Here is a 17,547-nt window from a genome sequence, read left to right as displayed (position 1 = left end):
AGAAAGGCCCAATCCATGTATCTTGCTATTTTACTCTCAACTTGTAGAAAGTCACCAGGGGTAATATACAATTTCTAGAAATGCGGATTGAGATATGTGGCAATTTTGACGAGTGTGATCTGAACAAGGCCTATAAGCCTAGGAGGTATTTTATCTGTCCAAGCCCTTTGGAGGTTCTCAGCAACATTTGACAGCCCACCCTCACTAAACGTAGTTTCAGAACGGGCTATGTATGCTGTGTATCAGCATATATGAGTCAGTATATTGAATAGATTATTCTTCTACTCTGCCATTTGCGAAACAATATTCTATCTTGGATCTTTTCTTCTGGACGTTCACCGGTAGATACCGGAAAAAGCCGAAATAATATCGTTTTCGATATCGATATTTAAGTTTCAATATTCGATATTTGGTGCGATATATCGATATCCAATATCGCCCAAAACTACTTTGCGGTAGCCGGCTAGCCTTAGCCAAAAAAAAAAAAAAAGAAAAAAAGAAAAAAAGAAAGAAAAGGAGATGCATGCGAACACTGCCAAAAAATTCTTTTCCCCTCTTTCTTCAAGTGGACTCAAAACTCTGAGTGTTGTCTTAAACCATGACTATTTGATTGGCTATCCTATACTTTGGATTCCCCAGCACTGAGCAAAAAATGATGTTTTGTGACACAATATGGCAGAAAACACCACTTTACCGTGCCACCATCTCACAGCAGCACTCACGTCATTTACCACTGTCTGTGATCACTGAAAAGATGCTTGAAGCGTCTCAAATCGCCGAAGACCCCCACCTAGAGTTTACAAAGTAAAATGTTCTAGCAGATCAACTAGAACAAACAAATTCCGTTTGCTTTGGCCATACTCAGACCTCGAGCCCTCGCTAGCTCGTTATAATGAATCACATTTATCTATAACTAGGCCGAATCTTAAAGTTCCAACACCATTCTGTACAAACTCTCATGTTTTGATTTGACATTTAGACATACACTTTATCATGATCGTGGCATCCACCAAAACTTAGTAAGGAACGAACTCTAACTCCCAGTAACCAAAAATTTTAAAACTCGTTTTGAAAAAAAAAATTGTCAAGTGATGAAGAATTTCCATTTGAAGCTCATTCAGGAATGATAACTATTAAAACGATTACTCTTAATAGTAAAAGATTATTACGAAAATAAATTTATGGGAATTTCGAAAACAGTCTGAAAACCCTCAAAAATGGTGTCGGGTCGAAATGAAACATTGTAATCACCATAGCCGAAAACTTCTTACAGTAGAATTATAGTCCTCCATCTCGAGGAACAAGGAAATTCACTTTTTTGCATGAGAAGCAGTGATGTCTCCTTTTTTTCTTGGTGCCAGTGAGGCACCGAAACATCATGGAAAGGCCTTTAAGGGCACATTCTAAATACAATTTCTTTACCTAATGTCTTCTGCAAGCACCAGAAGATAATATGACACATCTTCATATACAAGATATCTTTTGACATAATAATATAACACAGGTGCAGCGTTACCAACTCGGCACAACTGTACCGTTTTCAGTACAATTCATTACATTTGAAAATATTTTGGTACAACAGAAATTCTCCGGTACATTTATGTGCTATCTGCTCTTAAGATGGTACAAATTTGTTTTTTTCTGGAACAATTTTAGTTCCAAAACTGGTAGAGTTTATTTAAAAGAGGTCGCCAACGCTGCACATGAATCATTGACATAAAAAATATATTCTCCGAAATATATATATATATATATGTATATATATATATATATATATATATATATATATATATATATATATATATATATATATATATATATATATATATATATTGACCAGTAAAAGAGTCAAATAACTCGGTGCTGTAGCTAGTAAAAAGCCCGCCTGCCTAGCCTTTTGTCCACCTGCCTCTGCTTTTTATTGTGTAACAAATTTATTCTATTGTGTAACAAAAAGTCTTTCTACATACCATTGCGGCACTGTCTGCAGCCAACGATGGCCGTCTGAGAACGTCCGACCCGTCTCAAATCACCAAAGACTCTCGAATTTCTTACGTAAAAAGAAGCAAGTAAACATAATAAGATAATAAAATATTTGTATTACATTCTAATTTATTGACAGAACTGATATTCGGATTTTTCACCTCCTTACTAATAGCACAATAAAGGAATGAGAATTGGAATAAAAACGTGACAGGAAAAAGGTACTCATATTTGTAAACAATTTGCAATAAGGAATGGCTGTACAATTCACAATAAATACTCGAAAATATTGCTCTAATTTAAGAATTGCAAAAGAAAAACCGAAAATATATTGTGAGTTTTAGCCACAAGTCAACCACAAATCATTGGCTGGTAGCATTATTGCCGTATCTCGTACTTTTACCCTTCTAAAATGAACCCACTGACAAATTAAACGTCTATATTAAAGTTTAAGCGGTTTTCACACTACCTACGCCACTTTCTATGCTAAAAAGCTAAGTTATGTTACGCGAAGCATAACCTTTCACATTTAGACAAGTCCTTTCACACTCAAAGCTTGACGCAAAAATAAAAAAAAACAATCCTAATCATCGTCTAAAGTCCTTACAATTAGTGCGAGGAAACTTTTCAAAAATCTAAAATGTGGAATGGAGACTGATCTTGGGGAGGGACAGAAAAGAGTTGCCCAGGACACAGAAATTTTAGGGGCGCAATATTTCAAATAAATAATCCAGCGGTTATAATATAATTTTCAAAATTTTATTTTTATTAAATAAGTAGAGGAGTAGTTAATAAATGAAAAGAATTAATCAAATATTAGTTAATTAATAAGATAAAAATATGTTAAAAAATAATTAAACTAATCAAATTAAAATAATTAATAATAATTAAATAATTAATATAATAAATTAAACAAATAATTAAAATAAATTGTTATTAAATTAATATAATTTTGTAAGTAAATAATTTTTTTTTATAAAACTTGACCTGAAATTTTTTTAGGAGACAGAGACTATTGGCGCGTAACTTTTGATGGGTAGCACTAAACTTGATGAAAGTTATATATTTGAAATCAGCATTGAAATCGGATTCTATTGATGTATCTATTGGTATCAAAAACCCGTTTTCTAGAGATTTGGTTACTATTGAGCCGGGTCGCTGCTTACTTACAGTTCGTTACCGCGAATCGTTTGATTTGGGTGTTTCGGATGAATGAAAAACTGAGGAAGATTTTATTATATCTGCTCTTATGCTTCACTTGAAAATTTAAATCAGACCTTTTTAGTGCCTGTCGTTTTTTGTGTAATTTTTTCTTTGGATTTTTTTACCCTTTGAATGATAATCTTTCAGTAAAAAACCCAAAAAATAACCACGTGAAGGCTTTTAACTCTAGACATTATCGAATAATGTCGATGGTAATAATTTTACGGTATGTTGAATCCTAGAGACACAAATTTAATTACAATTCCCTGACGCTGTCGGAAAAATGTAAAGAAAATGTATAGATCTAAAAAAAACATTTTCCGATTAATCTGAAAGTGCTGCTATCTACTTTTAAAAGTGATTTCTGTTAGGTATTTCGATTAACTTTGTGATTTTATTTTAATGTGTTTGGGACTGAGGCAGAAGAATGGCACCACATGTACCCCTAAACTTCAATAGTCTCCTAAAAATGCTGATCAAGATTTTGCTCCGGGCACGATAAGCCAGAAACGCCACTGAATGGAGTTATACATTGGAGATCTGATCATGGGTGAAATGCTATATATGATGAATTTATTAACTTATTTTATTCAAAATTTATTAATCATTCTTCCTGATATTTCATTTTGTTGCTGCTCTATTGACTATTTCCATGACTTAAAACAAACTTGCATGATGTAAAATTCTAAGTAGGACCCATGTTACGAACAAATTTGCTCCGTAAGATTATCTAACGTAACGTAAAGTTATTCTAGTATGGAAGCAGGGTTGCCACCCGTAAAAAAAGTCACTAGATTCTATTGATTTTTCTCTTTAGGCAATATAAAAAATCACTAGAAATAGTGATAAATCACTAGAGAGTGACAACCATGCACAAAAGGCATAGTGCAAAGAACCGAATATTTAACCACATCAAAATCTATTTTAACCATGGGAATGTATTTCCTGATCTTGGTGACAATGGGCATTTCGAGATCGAATTTTCAATAGGCCTATGCTTTTCATGAAGATTTGGTTGACACAGATACGGCAATTATAATAGCAGTAGACAAAAACGATAAACTCCTTTCGCCGAAGGATGTTAACAATAAATAAAAATCAAAACAACGACTATTAAGTTGCTACTAATTAAGATAATAAAATAAAGCATTCATTACTTCAAGTAGCTCAAAAAATTGACCTTTACCAGAACCATACAATTAATTTTAATTGAACAAACGGGATTTTGTTGAGGAGGGAGAGGGGGCGACATTAGCCATCATATAAGCCATCTTTAGCCATCATCAGTCTGCTTTAGCCATCATATAAGCAGGAAATATGGGTTTTATGAGGTATTTCAAATTTCTGCTATAACCTGCTAAAACGTAGTATGTTTTTTTTTAAATTTTTTTTTACAAATCTAATAGTGACTTCCGTCGTTGTCACAACGTTTTCTGCTGGACGCATATAGTAAGTTTTGCAACTCTAGTATATACTTTCAGAAGCGGGGAAATTTATCTTTACCAATGGAGATACTAGGTGGAATCTCAGATATTATAGAAGACATAAATTTAGACTGTAGTACTGGACTTGCCGTGTCAAGATTATAAAATGTCGATCCTTAGCACAAAACCAAGTTTTTGTATAGATAGGCTACTATGTATTAGTAGAGAACAGCCGATTTGGGAGAGGGAGGGGGAGGGGGGAACCTGGAAGAATTCTCTCTGGATGGTTCTGGTGCTCTCAACATACATTATATATATATATATATATATATATATATATATATATATATATATATATATATATATATATATATATATATATATATATATATATATATATATATATATATATATATATATATATATATATAATTTACTAAGTCAGAAAATTTGCCCCGTAAAATTCCGCTATGTTACGATTTTCAACTATCATTTAAATTTATATGCTATTAAAATAATAATGAGGTGTTTTACGAATAATATGATCAACTATTTAAACAGAGAACACCTCAAACTTGGGGACTGCAAAACAAGTAACCATCAACCTTAAATGCGAGTAAACGGGAAATATAAAAAAGGGGAGGAGTTTTAAATGATTAATTAATTAATAATCAGAGCCAAGATGTGATATCCTTTTCTTCAAGTCATGAAGCTCGGCAAGTATTTTGTTGGGTAAATCATCGCCAAACTGCTCTGAAAAGTATGTCTCCAAATCCTTTACCTGAAAGAAAATACAAATTACTAAGATATAAGCATAAGTTAGGCGAAATTGGGAGTGCAGGGTGGGGGGGGGGAGGGTAAGAGTTGAGTATTGATGATTGATGAAGAATGGATTTGTCATTATTTCTATTTTATGTTTCTATTTTAAAATAATAATTATTATTATTTTGATTGAATAATTTATTTAATAGGTCAGTAGTTACGAGGACTTTCGCACGACCGCAAACCAACACAGGTTTTTCTTCAACGCAAAAGTGTTGTTCATTTTATTTAAATTATTTTTGATTGCTAAAAAATAAAACTATATAACATAAATAACTACATAAACAATATAAAATAAATAAAAGTATAAACTAATATAAATAATTAGCCTACTAAATAAATAATACTACTATTACTAACATTGCGGCACAAATCCACATGAGGGCAACGCAGCTATGCACACTTCTCATCCACCCTAATCTATTCAAAGCTTCACTCTTTACTCCCTCCCCTAAAGTTCCAATCTTTTTTTGTCATCACATTCAAGAAATACCTTTGGCCCTATTTGGATGGCCAAAAATCCTATTTGGATGGCCCTATTTGGATGGCCAAAAAAAGAGATTAAAGACAATATAAATTAATAGATAACAGTAGTTTTATAAAAACAAAGGAAAGAAACAAGAATGACCGGAGAAATGTTTCATCCCGAATGAAACTCAAGTAAAAGACATAGCCACAAGGTTTCTTTAAAAGTAAGTTCCTCAATTTATTGATTGTTCTGTCTCAAAATTGACATAGCAATTTTTGTTGGTTTTCTTTATCCTACAGCCACTGACCTTCTACAACCCCTTCAGCGCGTTAAGTAAGGCCGTATCCAGAGGGGGTTTCAGGGTTTGAATATCCCCCCCCCCAAAAAAAAATGCATATCAAATTTTTTTTTGATTCGTTCTTTGAATTTTTTGTAGCCTTTGAATTTTGTAAACAAGTGTTCAATGCTATTTGATGGCTATTCTTGGCTATTTATAGCTATTTGGTAAATGAGTAAACAAATAATTAAACTATTTGATAAATGAGTATTCAGTGCTATCTTGCGGATACGGCCAGATTCTAACCGACAGATCAAATAAATCGGTCCAAAATATCTGCCATTGATGCTCTTTATATTCAAGAAATTTTTCCTATTTATTTTCTCCGTTGTAATCAAGGCTGACATTCCTTTATACCCCCCCCCCCCTCACGAAACCTTAAAATATAGTACAGGAGGCTAGAATCTTGGCAAAAAGCAAATATTAAATATATCCACAAAGTATATTAAATATATAAAATATTACTATTTAATGTCATCAGTTTATTTTCCAAACCTTGCTATTTTCCACAAGTGAATCTTGGGCTATTGCCACATTTTTAATGGACAGCCCTGTTTCTGAACCGTTGACTACTCCGGTCAATATTTACGGGAGCACACGTGACTGAACAGCATTAAACAAGATTCCTGGATAAAAGCAACGGAAAGGACTGTAACAACCGGAACCATAGACATAATGTTAACTACAAAAAAAAAAAAAAAAAAAAAAATCGTGCTGGCAGAGGATAGCAGAACCGACAAAACAGAACTTTTTTTTTTTTATCAGATTTTAATTACAAACCATCCATTGAGTCTGTCAGACTACTGTAAAAAAAAAACGAAGACGAAAAAACCATTGCGTATACTGTTTTATGAGGACTGGAGGACTGTTTTGAGGACTGAGGACTGGACTGTTTTGTGAGACCTATCCTCCCCTAAAATTCTAAGTTGTTTAAAATTCTCTAACAGAACTCGGTTGTTCAAATTTTATTCGTTAAGAGGAGCCCAATTTATGTTTTTCCGCAAAAATCAATTGCATAGACTTCGAAGGCTTTTCAAAATAAGGAAAAGGGTCTGTTGAAAAATTAACTATTTTTAGGTGCTAAAACAAGAAATGTTGAACTTGGCTTATCGGACAAATGACAATCAAAATAATAAATAAGTAGCTGGTTCTAAAAATTCTCTTTTTACCCGGCATTCTAGGGGAGACAAGGATATATAAAAATTAAATATTCTAGTGGAACTGAACAAGAATTGGGTAGATTACTGCTTTTTGTAGAGTACGTGGTTTCAGGTTAATAATTCTTAATAGCAGACTCTTAGAACAAGGGGTAATTATCTGTGGTCAATGGTGAAGATCAACACAGAGACGTTTGGAGGCTTCTGCCTCTTATATGCTGGTGAAATTATGGATGCCGGACGAGGTGGAGTAGCATCTAGTTTTCATCTAAAATAAATTGAGTAAATATGACAAAGAGGAAAGAGGAGAGCTGTAAAGCCCGTGCCCCCTCCCAAAAAAAACCTCTATATTTTCAGATTCTCCGTAGAATTCCTTATATTTTCCATATAATTTGCTTTTCGTGCGTTTTTTTTTGCTTTTCGATTGGTTTTGATTTCAATCAATTTTGACCAATGTAACAAAAGCAACTTTGACTAGATTAAGATTTCAGTAAGGTAAAATCTCGTAAAACTAAACAAAATAAAGTCCCTTCGAAGTACCGAAGAACCACCCAATCGAAGTACCTTAAAGAACCACCCAATCTCGTCCATATTAAACTTTTTCAGTTTGTGCGGCCAAACTATTTTGAATTGATTGGACGGCCTTGCCATAACTAATAGAGCTTGGATAAGAGACCCGAACAAACGATGGAAGATCAAAAGCCTATACCTACTTTCCCGGATTTCTTAGAAAAACCATTTCAATTCTCCCTTTTTGTGCCAGTGATAGAAATATTCAGATTTAATGAAGCTCAGATCATTATTTTGTTTGGTTGTTTAAACTGAGAAGTTTTTTTTAAGTTAAGGTAAGGGCAGTTCCTAAAATGTTCTAGTATACCTGCTGGGAAAACGTCAAAATCAGCTCTAAGGAATAATAATTTGAGCAACTTAACAGATTTAGGAGTTCCCTGTAGTGATGGGAAGGAAAAATTACGGCAGAGCAGATTATTATTAAGAGGATTGGTCAAAGAATAAGGAAACGGATAAGGTTGGAATCTTTGGAAGTATGGCAATGCTATTTTGGCAGGAGCTAAAAAAAAAAAATGGAAAAAAAGTGGAGGAGCGAGAAAAAACAGAAAAAAATATCATGGTTGTGTAGACTGGCAGTAATTTGCTGCTATTTTGGCAGAAAGTAAAAAATAAGAAGGAAAAAGAAGCAGGATCGAAAAAAAAACACAGAAAAAAATTGACGGTAGAGTAGATTATTATTAAGAGAGTTTGTGTAAAGAGTAAAGAAAACTTATAAGTTGGCAGCTTTTAACTTTCTCATTTTTCAGGCAGATTTCAACTTTGAGAAACTTTCAAGGTAACAGGAATTAAAACTATCAGAGCCACTGAAAGTGCAGCGTTCTAATCCAACCTGAAGGTTTTTTGAAAGCAGTCAGCTTTCTTTTATTTTTAGATGCAAATTCATGGATTGTAAAATAATGGGGCTAGGATAGTGCACAGAACATAAGATAGTTAAAAAACAAAAATTGTACACAAATACTCCAACTGATGATTCACATTTTGGCAAAAACATTTCTTTTAAATTTGAACCATTGTAAGCCGAAGGAAAAAAAAAGATATGAAAAGTAACAACAAAGATTTTTGTTTAAAATTTCGTAATTAATGAAGTAATTTTGCTGAATTATTATGGACGGTGTTAGTATTTCATTTTTTTTCTGTTTCACGAAACGAACTTGAATGTCTACTCTTATTGACTTCAATACTTCTTAGACAAATTATATTAAAACAGACAAATTAAATAAAGATTATTTAATATGTAATACAAATTATTTAATAAAATAATACAAATAATAATAAATAGGACAAATTAAATAAAAATTATTGTGACTAGCCGCATATCAACGGCACTGCACAAACGGATTCACATAGAGGGTGCAATAACAGGGTGCAATATAGAGGGTGCATTTCTAAACTTCACTTATAAATATTAATACTAGTAATAATTCTACAAGTTTAGATATGGCACAATTGAAGTTCATTCTATAATCAAAGAAATGATACTTCTACTCTCACTGGAATTTCCTTCACAACATGACATCGAGCGGGGGAAGGGGGAAGAAAAAAGAAATGGTAAGGGAGAGAGAGAGACGAACCTCATCTTCCCAGAATCGCTGCGGTAGGTTAAACAATTCATTGAAATCCAAGTCGTTCAAGCCATCTGTGTTCAAACTTCCAGGCTTTGGTAGCAGGCCAATAGGACTTGGTTGAGCAATAGCTTCTCCTTCACACCTAAAAAACAAAAATATATATGAACAAATCATATAGAAAGATATCGTGAGCGCAACTTATTTAACCAAACAGCAAAACAAACAAACCAATCCTTTTTCAATTTTACCTGTTGACTACCATATTCTTGTCTAAATCAGTGTCGGTCCTGGCCTCTCTTGCACCCGGGGATAAATCTTGATTACCCCCCCCCCTCTCCCACAAAATTTTCCGGCCAAAGTTTGAGAAAATTTTCATTTATTAACACAATTATTTTGAGTTTAACTAATAATTTATTTTTTTTAATTATTTAATTATTATTAACTATTTCAATTTAATTATTACAATTATTAACATGTAATTATTTTTTTATTGTTGATTTATTTTATTAATAAATAATTTATTACTTGTTTTCATTCATTAACTTTGCCCTCTACTTTATATTAAAAAAATTTCAAAAATTACAAAATGATTATAACAGTCCGTTTATTTATTTGAAATTTTGAGCCCCTAAAGTTTCTGCGCCTGGGGCAGGTGGCTCCTCTGTCCCCCCTAAAACCGCCTCTGGTCTAAACCTGATTATTACTGAATTAATTCGCCTCTGAAATAAATGGCTTGCTAAACAGAAATATTTTGCTTTATGTGTTTTGAGAACTCCGTAAACAGTTTCTCACGACTATCGACTTACGTCAACTGGCCTATTCATCCTTAGAGCACATCTTTATTTGTCTTGGACATCTTCTTTTTATTGTAATTTAACCAATTGTATAAATTTTCATGATTTAAGCATAAATAGGATCTATCATCCTTCAGTCTTATTTTCAACTAATCCCTTAAGGCTAATCCCTTAACACCAACATAATCAACAAATATAATCTGTTGAGTTAACTATATTTCATTTAGCCAATTAGAGACTTGTGTAAGCTGGTTTTTGATTGGTTATTAAATAAAAATAAAAATCTTTTTTTAAAAATAAAAGTAAGGAAGACATAAAAACTTAAAACGACTCGTGTAAATCTGAGTTGCATAATCCGGTTTATAATTAGTTATTAGTTTTTGAATCAATCCTAAAAGTTTTTTTTTACACAAATTGGCTGAGAGGCCTTATTTGGGACCTTATTTGGGACTTATTTGGGACGCACCAAATTTTGAATCGCTCAGAAGTCAAATCAATTAACTTTAGGTTTTACATCTCAGCACTTTAATAAATCTATTATCTGTACGTTCATAAATAAATTACGATTATAATTAGATTTCCTATCAACAGAGATTAATTTCCCAAAAAAAAGATTAATTCTCTTTATTCATTGTTCTTCCTCAACACCGACTTCATTTATTAATTTTTTTTTCCTCCCCCTTCTAAATGGCATATTACAAATTTGCCACAGCGTTATGCTACTCTCTGGCTAAGGCTCCTTCACCAGCCTACGTTAAATAATACTCCTCCTTTGAGTATTTTCAAGGAGTCTCCATAGATTTTAGGTTAATAACTTATTAGATCACACTGCCTTTGCATCTACAATTTAACACAATCGTATAGTGAACTTTTAGCTTTTTACCCCCTCCTCTGCACTTCAAATGCAAATTTGACCCATTTCACCTATAGGTAGCGATGCCGATTTTGGATATGTTGATAAGTGCGTTTTTCCCTTTCGAATCGTATAACAACCATTGGTGGACGATGATTCATTTTTTGTTGGAATTTGTATATATTTTAAAATTTCGGTTACTATGGGCTAGAGATCTTTCTTTACTACAGACATGCCACAAAAGCTTCAACATAATACCCATAGCCATTCCTAAGATCAATTCCCGCTGTTTTTCGTAAATCCCATAAATTTATTTTTGCTATAAACTTTTACAAAGATTAGAGTTATTCTTGTCGGAATTTGTATATACTTTAATATTTCGGTTACTATGGGCTAGAGTTCTTTCTTTACTACAGACATGCCACAAAAGCTTCAACATAATACCCATAGCCATTCCTAAGATCAATTCCCGCTGTTTTTCGTAAATCCCATAAATTATTTTTGCTATAAATTTTTACAAATATTAGAGTTATTCTTGTCGGAATTTGTATATATTTTAAAATTTCGGTTACTATGGGCTAGAGTTCTTTCTTTACTAAAGACATGCCACAAAAGCTTCAACATTAATACCCATAGCCATTCCTAAGATCAATCCCAGCTGTTTTTCGTAAATCCCATAAATTTATTTCTGCTATAAATTTTTACAAATATTAGAGTTATTCTTGTCGGAATTTGTATATATTTTAAAATTTCGGTTACTATGGGCTAGAGTTATTTCTTTACTATAGACATGCCACAAAAGCTTCAACATTAATACCCATAGCCATTCCTAAGATCAATCCCGGCTGTTTTTCGTAAATCCCATAAATTTATTTCTGCTATAAATTTTTACAAAGATTAGAGTTATTCTTGTCGGAATTTGTATATATTTTAATATTTTGGTTACTATGGGCTAGAGTTCTTTCTTTACTATAGACATGCCACAAAAGCTTCAACATTAATACCCATAGCCATTCCTAAGATCAATCCCGGCTGTTTTTCGTAAATACCATTAATTTATTTTTGCTATAAATTTTTACAAAGATTAGAGTTATTCTTGTCGGAATTTGTATATATTTTAAAATTTAAGTTACTATGGGCTAGAGTTCATTCTTTACTACAGACATGCCACAAAAGCTTCAATATAATACCCATAGCCATTCCTAAGATCAATTCCCGCTGTTTTTCGTAAACCCCATTAATTTATTTATGCTATAAATTTTTACAAAGATTAGAGTTATTCTTGTCAGAATTTGTATATATTTTAATATTTTGGTTAATATGGGCTAGAGTTCTTTCTTTACTACAGACATGCCACAAAAGCTTCAATATAATACCCATAGCCATTCCTAAGATCAATTCCCGCTGTTTTTCGTAAATCCCATAAATTTATTTCTGCTATAAATTTTTACAAAGATTAGAGTTATTCTTGTCAGAATTTGTATATATTTTAATATTTTGGTTAATATGGGCTAGAGTTCTTTCTTTACTATAGACATGCCACAAAAGCTTCAACATTAATACCCATAGCCATTCCTAAGATCAATCCCGGCTGTTTTTCGTAAACCCCATTAATTTATTTTTGCTATAAATTTTTACAAAGATTAGAGTTATTCTTGTCAGAATTTGTATATATTCTAATATTTTGGTTAATATGGGCTAGAGTTCTTTCTTTACTATAGACATGCCACAAAAGCTTCAACATTAATACCCATAGCCATTCCTAAGATCAATTCCCGCTGTTTTTCGTAAATCCCATAAATTTATTTCTGCTATAAATTTTTACAAAGATTAGAGTTATTCTTGTCAGAATTTGTATATATTTTAATATTTTGGTTAATATGGGCTAGAGTTCTTTCTTTACTATAGACATGCCACAAAAGCTTCAACATTAATACCCATAGCCATTCCTAAGATCAATTCCCGCTGTTTTTCGTAAATCCCATAAATTTATTTCTGCTATAAATTTTTACAAAGATTAGAGTTATTCTTGTCAGAATTTGTATATATTTTAATATTTTGGTTAATATGGGCTAGAGTTCTTTCTTTACTATAGACATGCCACAAAAGCTTCAACATTAATACCCATAGCCATTCCTAAGATCAATTCCCGCTGTTTTTCGTAAATCCCATAAATTTATTTCTGCTATAAATTTTTACAAAGATTAGAGTTATTCTTGTCAGAATTTGTATATATTTTAATATTTTGGTTAATATGGGCTAGAGTTCTTTCTTTACTATAGACATGCCACAAAAGCTTCAACATTAATACCCATAGCCATTCCTAAGATCAATACCCGCTGTTTTTCGTAAATCCCATAAATTTATTTATGCTATAAATTTTTACAAAGATTAGAGTTATTCTTGTCAGAATTTGTATATATTTTAATATTTTGGTTAATATGGGCTAGAGTTCTTTCTTTACTATAGACATGCCACAAAAGCTTCAACATTAATACCCATAGCCATTCCTAAGATCAATTCCCGCTGTTTTTCGTAAATCCCATAAATTTATTTCTGCTATAAATTTTTACAAAGATTAGAGTTATTCTTGTCAGAATTTGTATATATTTTAATATTTTGGTTAATATGGGCTAGAGTTCTTTCTTTACTATAGACATGCCACAAAAGCTTCAACATTAATACCCATAGCCATTCCTAAGATCAATTCCCGCTGTTTTTCGTAAATCCCATAAATTTATTTCTGCTATAAATTTTTACAAAGATTAGAGTTATTCTTGTCAGAATTTGTATATATTTTATTTTTTTGGTTAATTTGGGCTAGAGTTCTTTCTTTACTATAGACATGCCACAAAAGCTTCAACATTAATACCCATAGCCATTCCTAAGATCAATTCCCGCTGTTTTTCGTAAATCCCATAAATTTATTTCTGCTATAAATTTTTACAAAGATTAGAGTTATTCTTGTCAGAATTTGTATATATTTTAATATTTTGGTTAATATGGGCTAGAGTTCTTTCTTTACTATAGACATGCCACAAAAGCTTCAACATTAATACCCATAGCCATTCCTAAGATCAATTCCCGCTGTTTTTCGTAAATCCCATAAATTTATTTCTGCTATAAATTTTTACAAAGATTAGAGTTATTCTTGTCAGAATTTGTATATATTTTAATATTTTGGTTAATATGGGCTAGAGTTCTTTCTTTACTATAGACATGCCACAAAAGCTTCAACATTAATACCCATAGCCATTCCTAAGATCAATTCCCGCTGTTTTTCGTAAATCCCATAAATTTATTTCTGCTATAAATTTTTACAAAGATTAGAGTTATTCTTGTCAGAATTTGTATATATTTTAATATTTTGGTTAATATGGGCTAGAGTTCTTTCTTTACTATAGACATGCCACAAAAGCTTCAACATTAATACCCATAGCCATTCCTAAGATCAATCCCGGCTGTTTTTCGTAAATCCCATTAATTTATTTTTGCTATAAATTTTTACAAAGATTAGAGTTACCATTCTTGAATCAGCTTCAAATGCTTCCTCACTTCAGAGTTGGTTAGTCTCTTACCATTATTCTCTATACCTCTATACCATAGTCTCTATACCATAGTCTCTATACCATATTACCATTACCATATTAGCTTCACCTGAATGTTCTTGGTATTTTTGGACACTAAAGCAGACATTCAGACTTTAATTACTATTTTTAATTAGTTTTGTCGTTTAAAAAAATATATAGCCATTTTTAATAAATTTTCGTTTCATTTTAAGTTCCAAAAATAAGAATTATTTCGTGTTTTTGTCTAGATACAGCAGCAATTTCGTATGAACTATGTACTTTGTAACATCATCTTTTATTGTAGGAACTTTGGCATCACATATGCCACAAACAAGGCATTTTAATTTCAGGTTTCTTCAGAAAATCCTTAGAAACGATTCAACACATGGAGTATTTATTAAAAGCTTTAAGTATTAATTCTCCATTGGCGGGATGTAGAAATTCTTAGAAAATTATCCAGATTATCTCCCATCCCATGCAATACCCTGCTCATCTCTAGCATAATAAAAAGAGGGAAAAAGTAAAAAGTGAAAAAAATTTATCAAAAAGGAACAAATAATTTGGTTTACAAAAAAAAACAGATTTCTGGATCAGTTTGAGGTAGAGAGGTAGAGAGAGAGAGGTAGAGAGGTAGAGAGAGGTAGAGAGGTAGAGAGAGAGAGAAAGAGAGAGAGAGAGAGAGAGACAGAGAGAGAGAGAGAGAGAGAGAGAGAGAGAGAGAGAGAGAGAGAGAGAGAGAGAGAGAGAGATAAACAACAACGGAAAAACACCTTTTTAAGATCCAGTCAAGAACTCGAATGTTGTCTCCAAAACCTGGCCATAAGTACCCTCCTTTGGCATTCTTCCGGAACCAATTGACGTGGAATATTTTTGGAAGCTTGCGTCCAGGCTTTTCCATACTGAGCCAGTGTTGTAAGTAATGTCCGGCATTATAACCGAAGAATGGTCTCATTGCAAACGGATCATGCATTATGACGCGACCCTAGAATCCAAAAAATTGCGCGTTTATTTTAACTGTATAAAACAAATAAAACTTACAAATATTTGAAATAATTTGTCTCATTTTAAAATGCATGTCAACACTGTTCTTCTTGTAAATACTTCCTGCCCTTCGAGTGGTTAGCGCGCTACAAATCAGACCTTTTGTCCGCGAGGACAGGAATTCGAGTCCTGCTGTCGCTGGTTATTTAGATAGGACAGAAGTTCTATCTAAATAAGAGTCAGTGGCGTGACTCTGTCCCGTGGCGTGACACGGCGCCACAGAGTACTCTGTCACGTAGCCTGACAAAGTACTCGTGTCACGTGGCGTGACAGAGTACTTTGTACTCTGTCACAGCGCCACAGAGTCAGTGGCGTGACTCTGCAAGCTCAGTCAGAGTCAACCCAGCTCTAAATGGGTAACCAGAGAAATCTAGGGACGATAAACAGTAACAGAGTACAAAAGCATATGATTACTGGCCCCTAGCCCCCTATTACGCATCCTGACTGAAGGGCCAAGAAACGGATCAGCACCTCCGGTGGGTATTGGAAAATCTAATAACGTATTTTTTACTTTTTTTTTACTGTCCTTCTGTTATCCTGATTCATTTTATTAAAACTGGAAACGAAAAAACAAAAACAAATATACGATCAAAATACAATAAAATGGAAAAGGAGAAGAAAACGGACAAGACGATCAGGAAATATATATCTGCAATCATTTTATGAAAAAAAACTTATTTTATCCAAGCATGCCATGAAATACCTTCCTCATAAACGGCAAACTTACCATGCAAGAAACTTACTCAAATGAAACCGCCCATGAATACCTCTTAGAAAGGACATAAGAGAGAGAGAGCTTAAACCCCCGTCCCATCTAATTTACCTAATATATAACATAATATATAAATTACATAATATATAAATATATAACAAGCTTATCTTTTTTTGTTTATTCGACTATACAAAAACGACTAAAATCGACAAATATTATAAATATACACAAATACTTACAAATATACAAATACGGTTGAGGAATAAGTTTGTAGCGTTTTTATATATATATATATTTTTTTTGACAGAATATACAAATAGGGTTGGGTAATAAGTTTGTAGCGTTTTTATAATTTTTTTTTTTTTTTTTTTTGAAGAATACAACTACCACAAATTATTATCAATAAAACCAAAACAAAAAGAAATTGAAATAAACAGCAGAGTCAAACTCAAAACTAGCAGACATTATTACGAGTAGGGTTCTAAACCCCAAGCTATCTAAAAGCCAGAATATTATTTGTAATTTACTGAAAACATTCAAATGAATTTACTGAAAAAAATGTGCATTTTCAGTTTAATATACATATGCTGATATTTATTCCTTAAAATCTTAATTGATTTTTGATTTCTTAAAGTTAGAAAAGTGAAAACATTAAACAAATTATTTAACCCAAAACAAACAGAGGTTAAAATAACTCAGACTCAAAACGAGCAGAAATTAATCTGACTATGGTTTTATACCCTATGCTTTTTCAAAGCTAGAATATAATTTGTATTTTACTTAAAAGAAATCAAATGAATTTACAGAAAAAATGTGCATTGTAATTTGAATATACATATGTTGATATTTACTGCCCTCTGATCACTTTCACTCTTAAAAATAACAATAGAGCGTCTGATTACCAATCCAATGAACCCCCTCCGAAGTTTATATGACCACGCTTTCTATAAAAACCTTATATGTCCCCAAGGCATAATTTACAACCCTTACCCTAAAGGCTGCGTGTTTTGTTATGCTCAATATAATTTCTAAATCGTCCGGATACGCT

At 32.4% G+C, this 17,547-nt stretch overlaps 1 protein-coding gene across 2 annotated transcripts in view; it reads right to left on the bottom strand.

Annotated features, from left to right (window-relative positions):
• Positions 1 to 2,079: 2,079 nt before the first annotated feature.
• LOC148944700 (phosphoenolpyruvate carboxykinase, cytosolic [GTP]-like) overlaps positions 2,080 to 17,547 on the bottom strand; it is a 112,706-nt gene continuing 97,238 nt past the window's right edge. For both annotated transcript variants that reach the window (XM_089100683.1, XM_089100682.1), the window contains exons 10-12: positions 15,517 to 15,728; positions 9,537 to 9,672; positions 2,080 to 5,391 (exon numbers count right to left, since the gene is read on the bottom strand). In XM_089100683.1, the coding sequence (XP_088956809.1) occupies positions 5,275 to 5,391; positions 9,537 to 9,672; positions 15,517 to 15,728 (465 nt within the window). In that variant the 3' untranslated portion in view covers positions 2,080 to 5,274. The remainder of the gene's footprint in view (positions 5,392 to 9,536; positions 9,673 to 15,516; positions 15,729 to 17,547) is intronic.

The sequence above is a fragment of the Artemia sp. Qi Xiang Cuo genome, chromosome 14 (genome assembly GCF_049724085.1).
Source record: "Artemia sp. Qi Xiang Cuo chromosome 14, ASM4972408v1, whole genome shotgun sequence".
Lineage (NCBI taxonomy): Eukaryota > Metazoa > Arthropoda > Branchiopoda > Anostraca > Artemiidae > Artemia > Artemia sp. Qi Xiang Cuo.
Note: the sequence above shows the minus strand (reverse complement) of the source record. Positions and strands in the feature narration are given on the sequence as shown.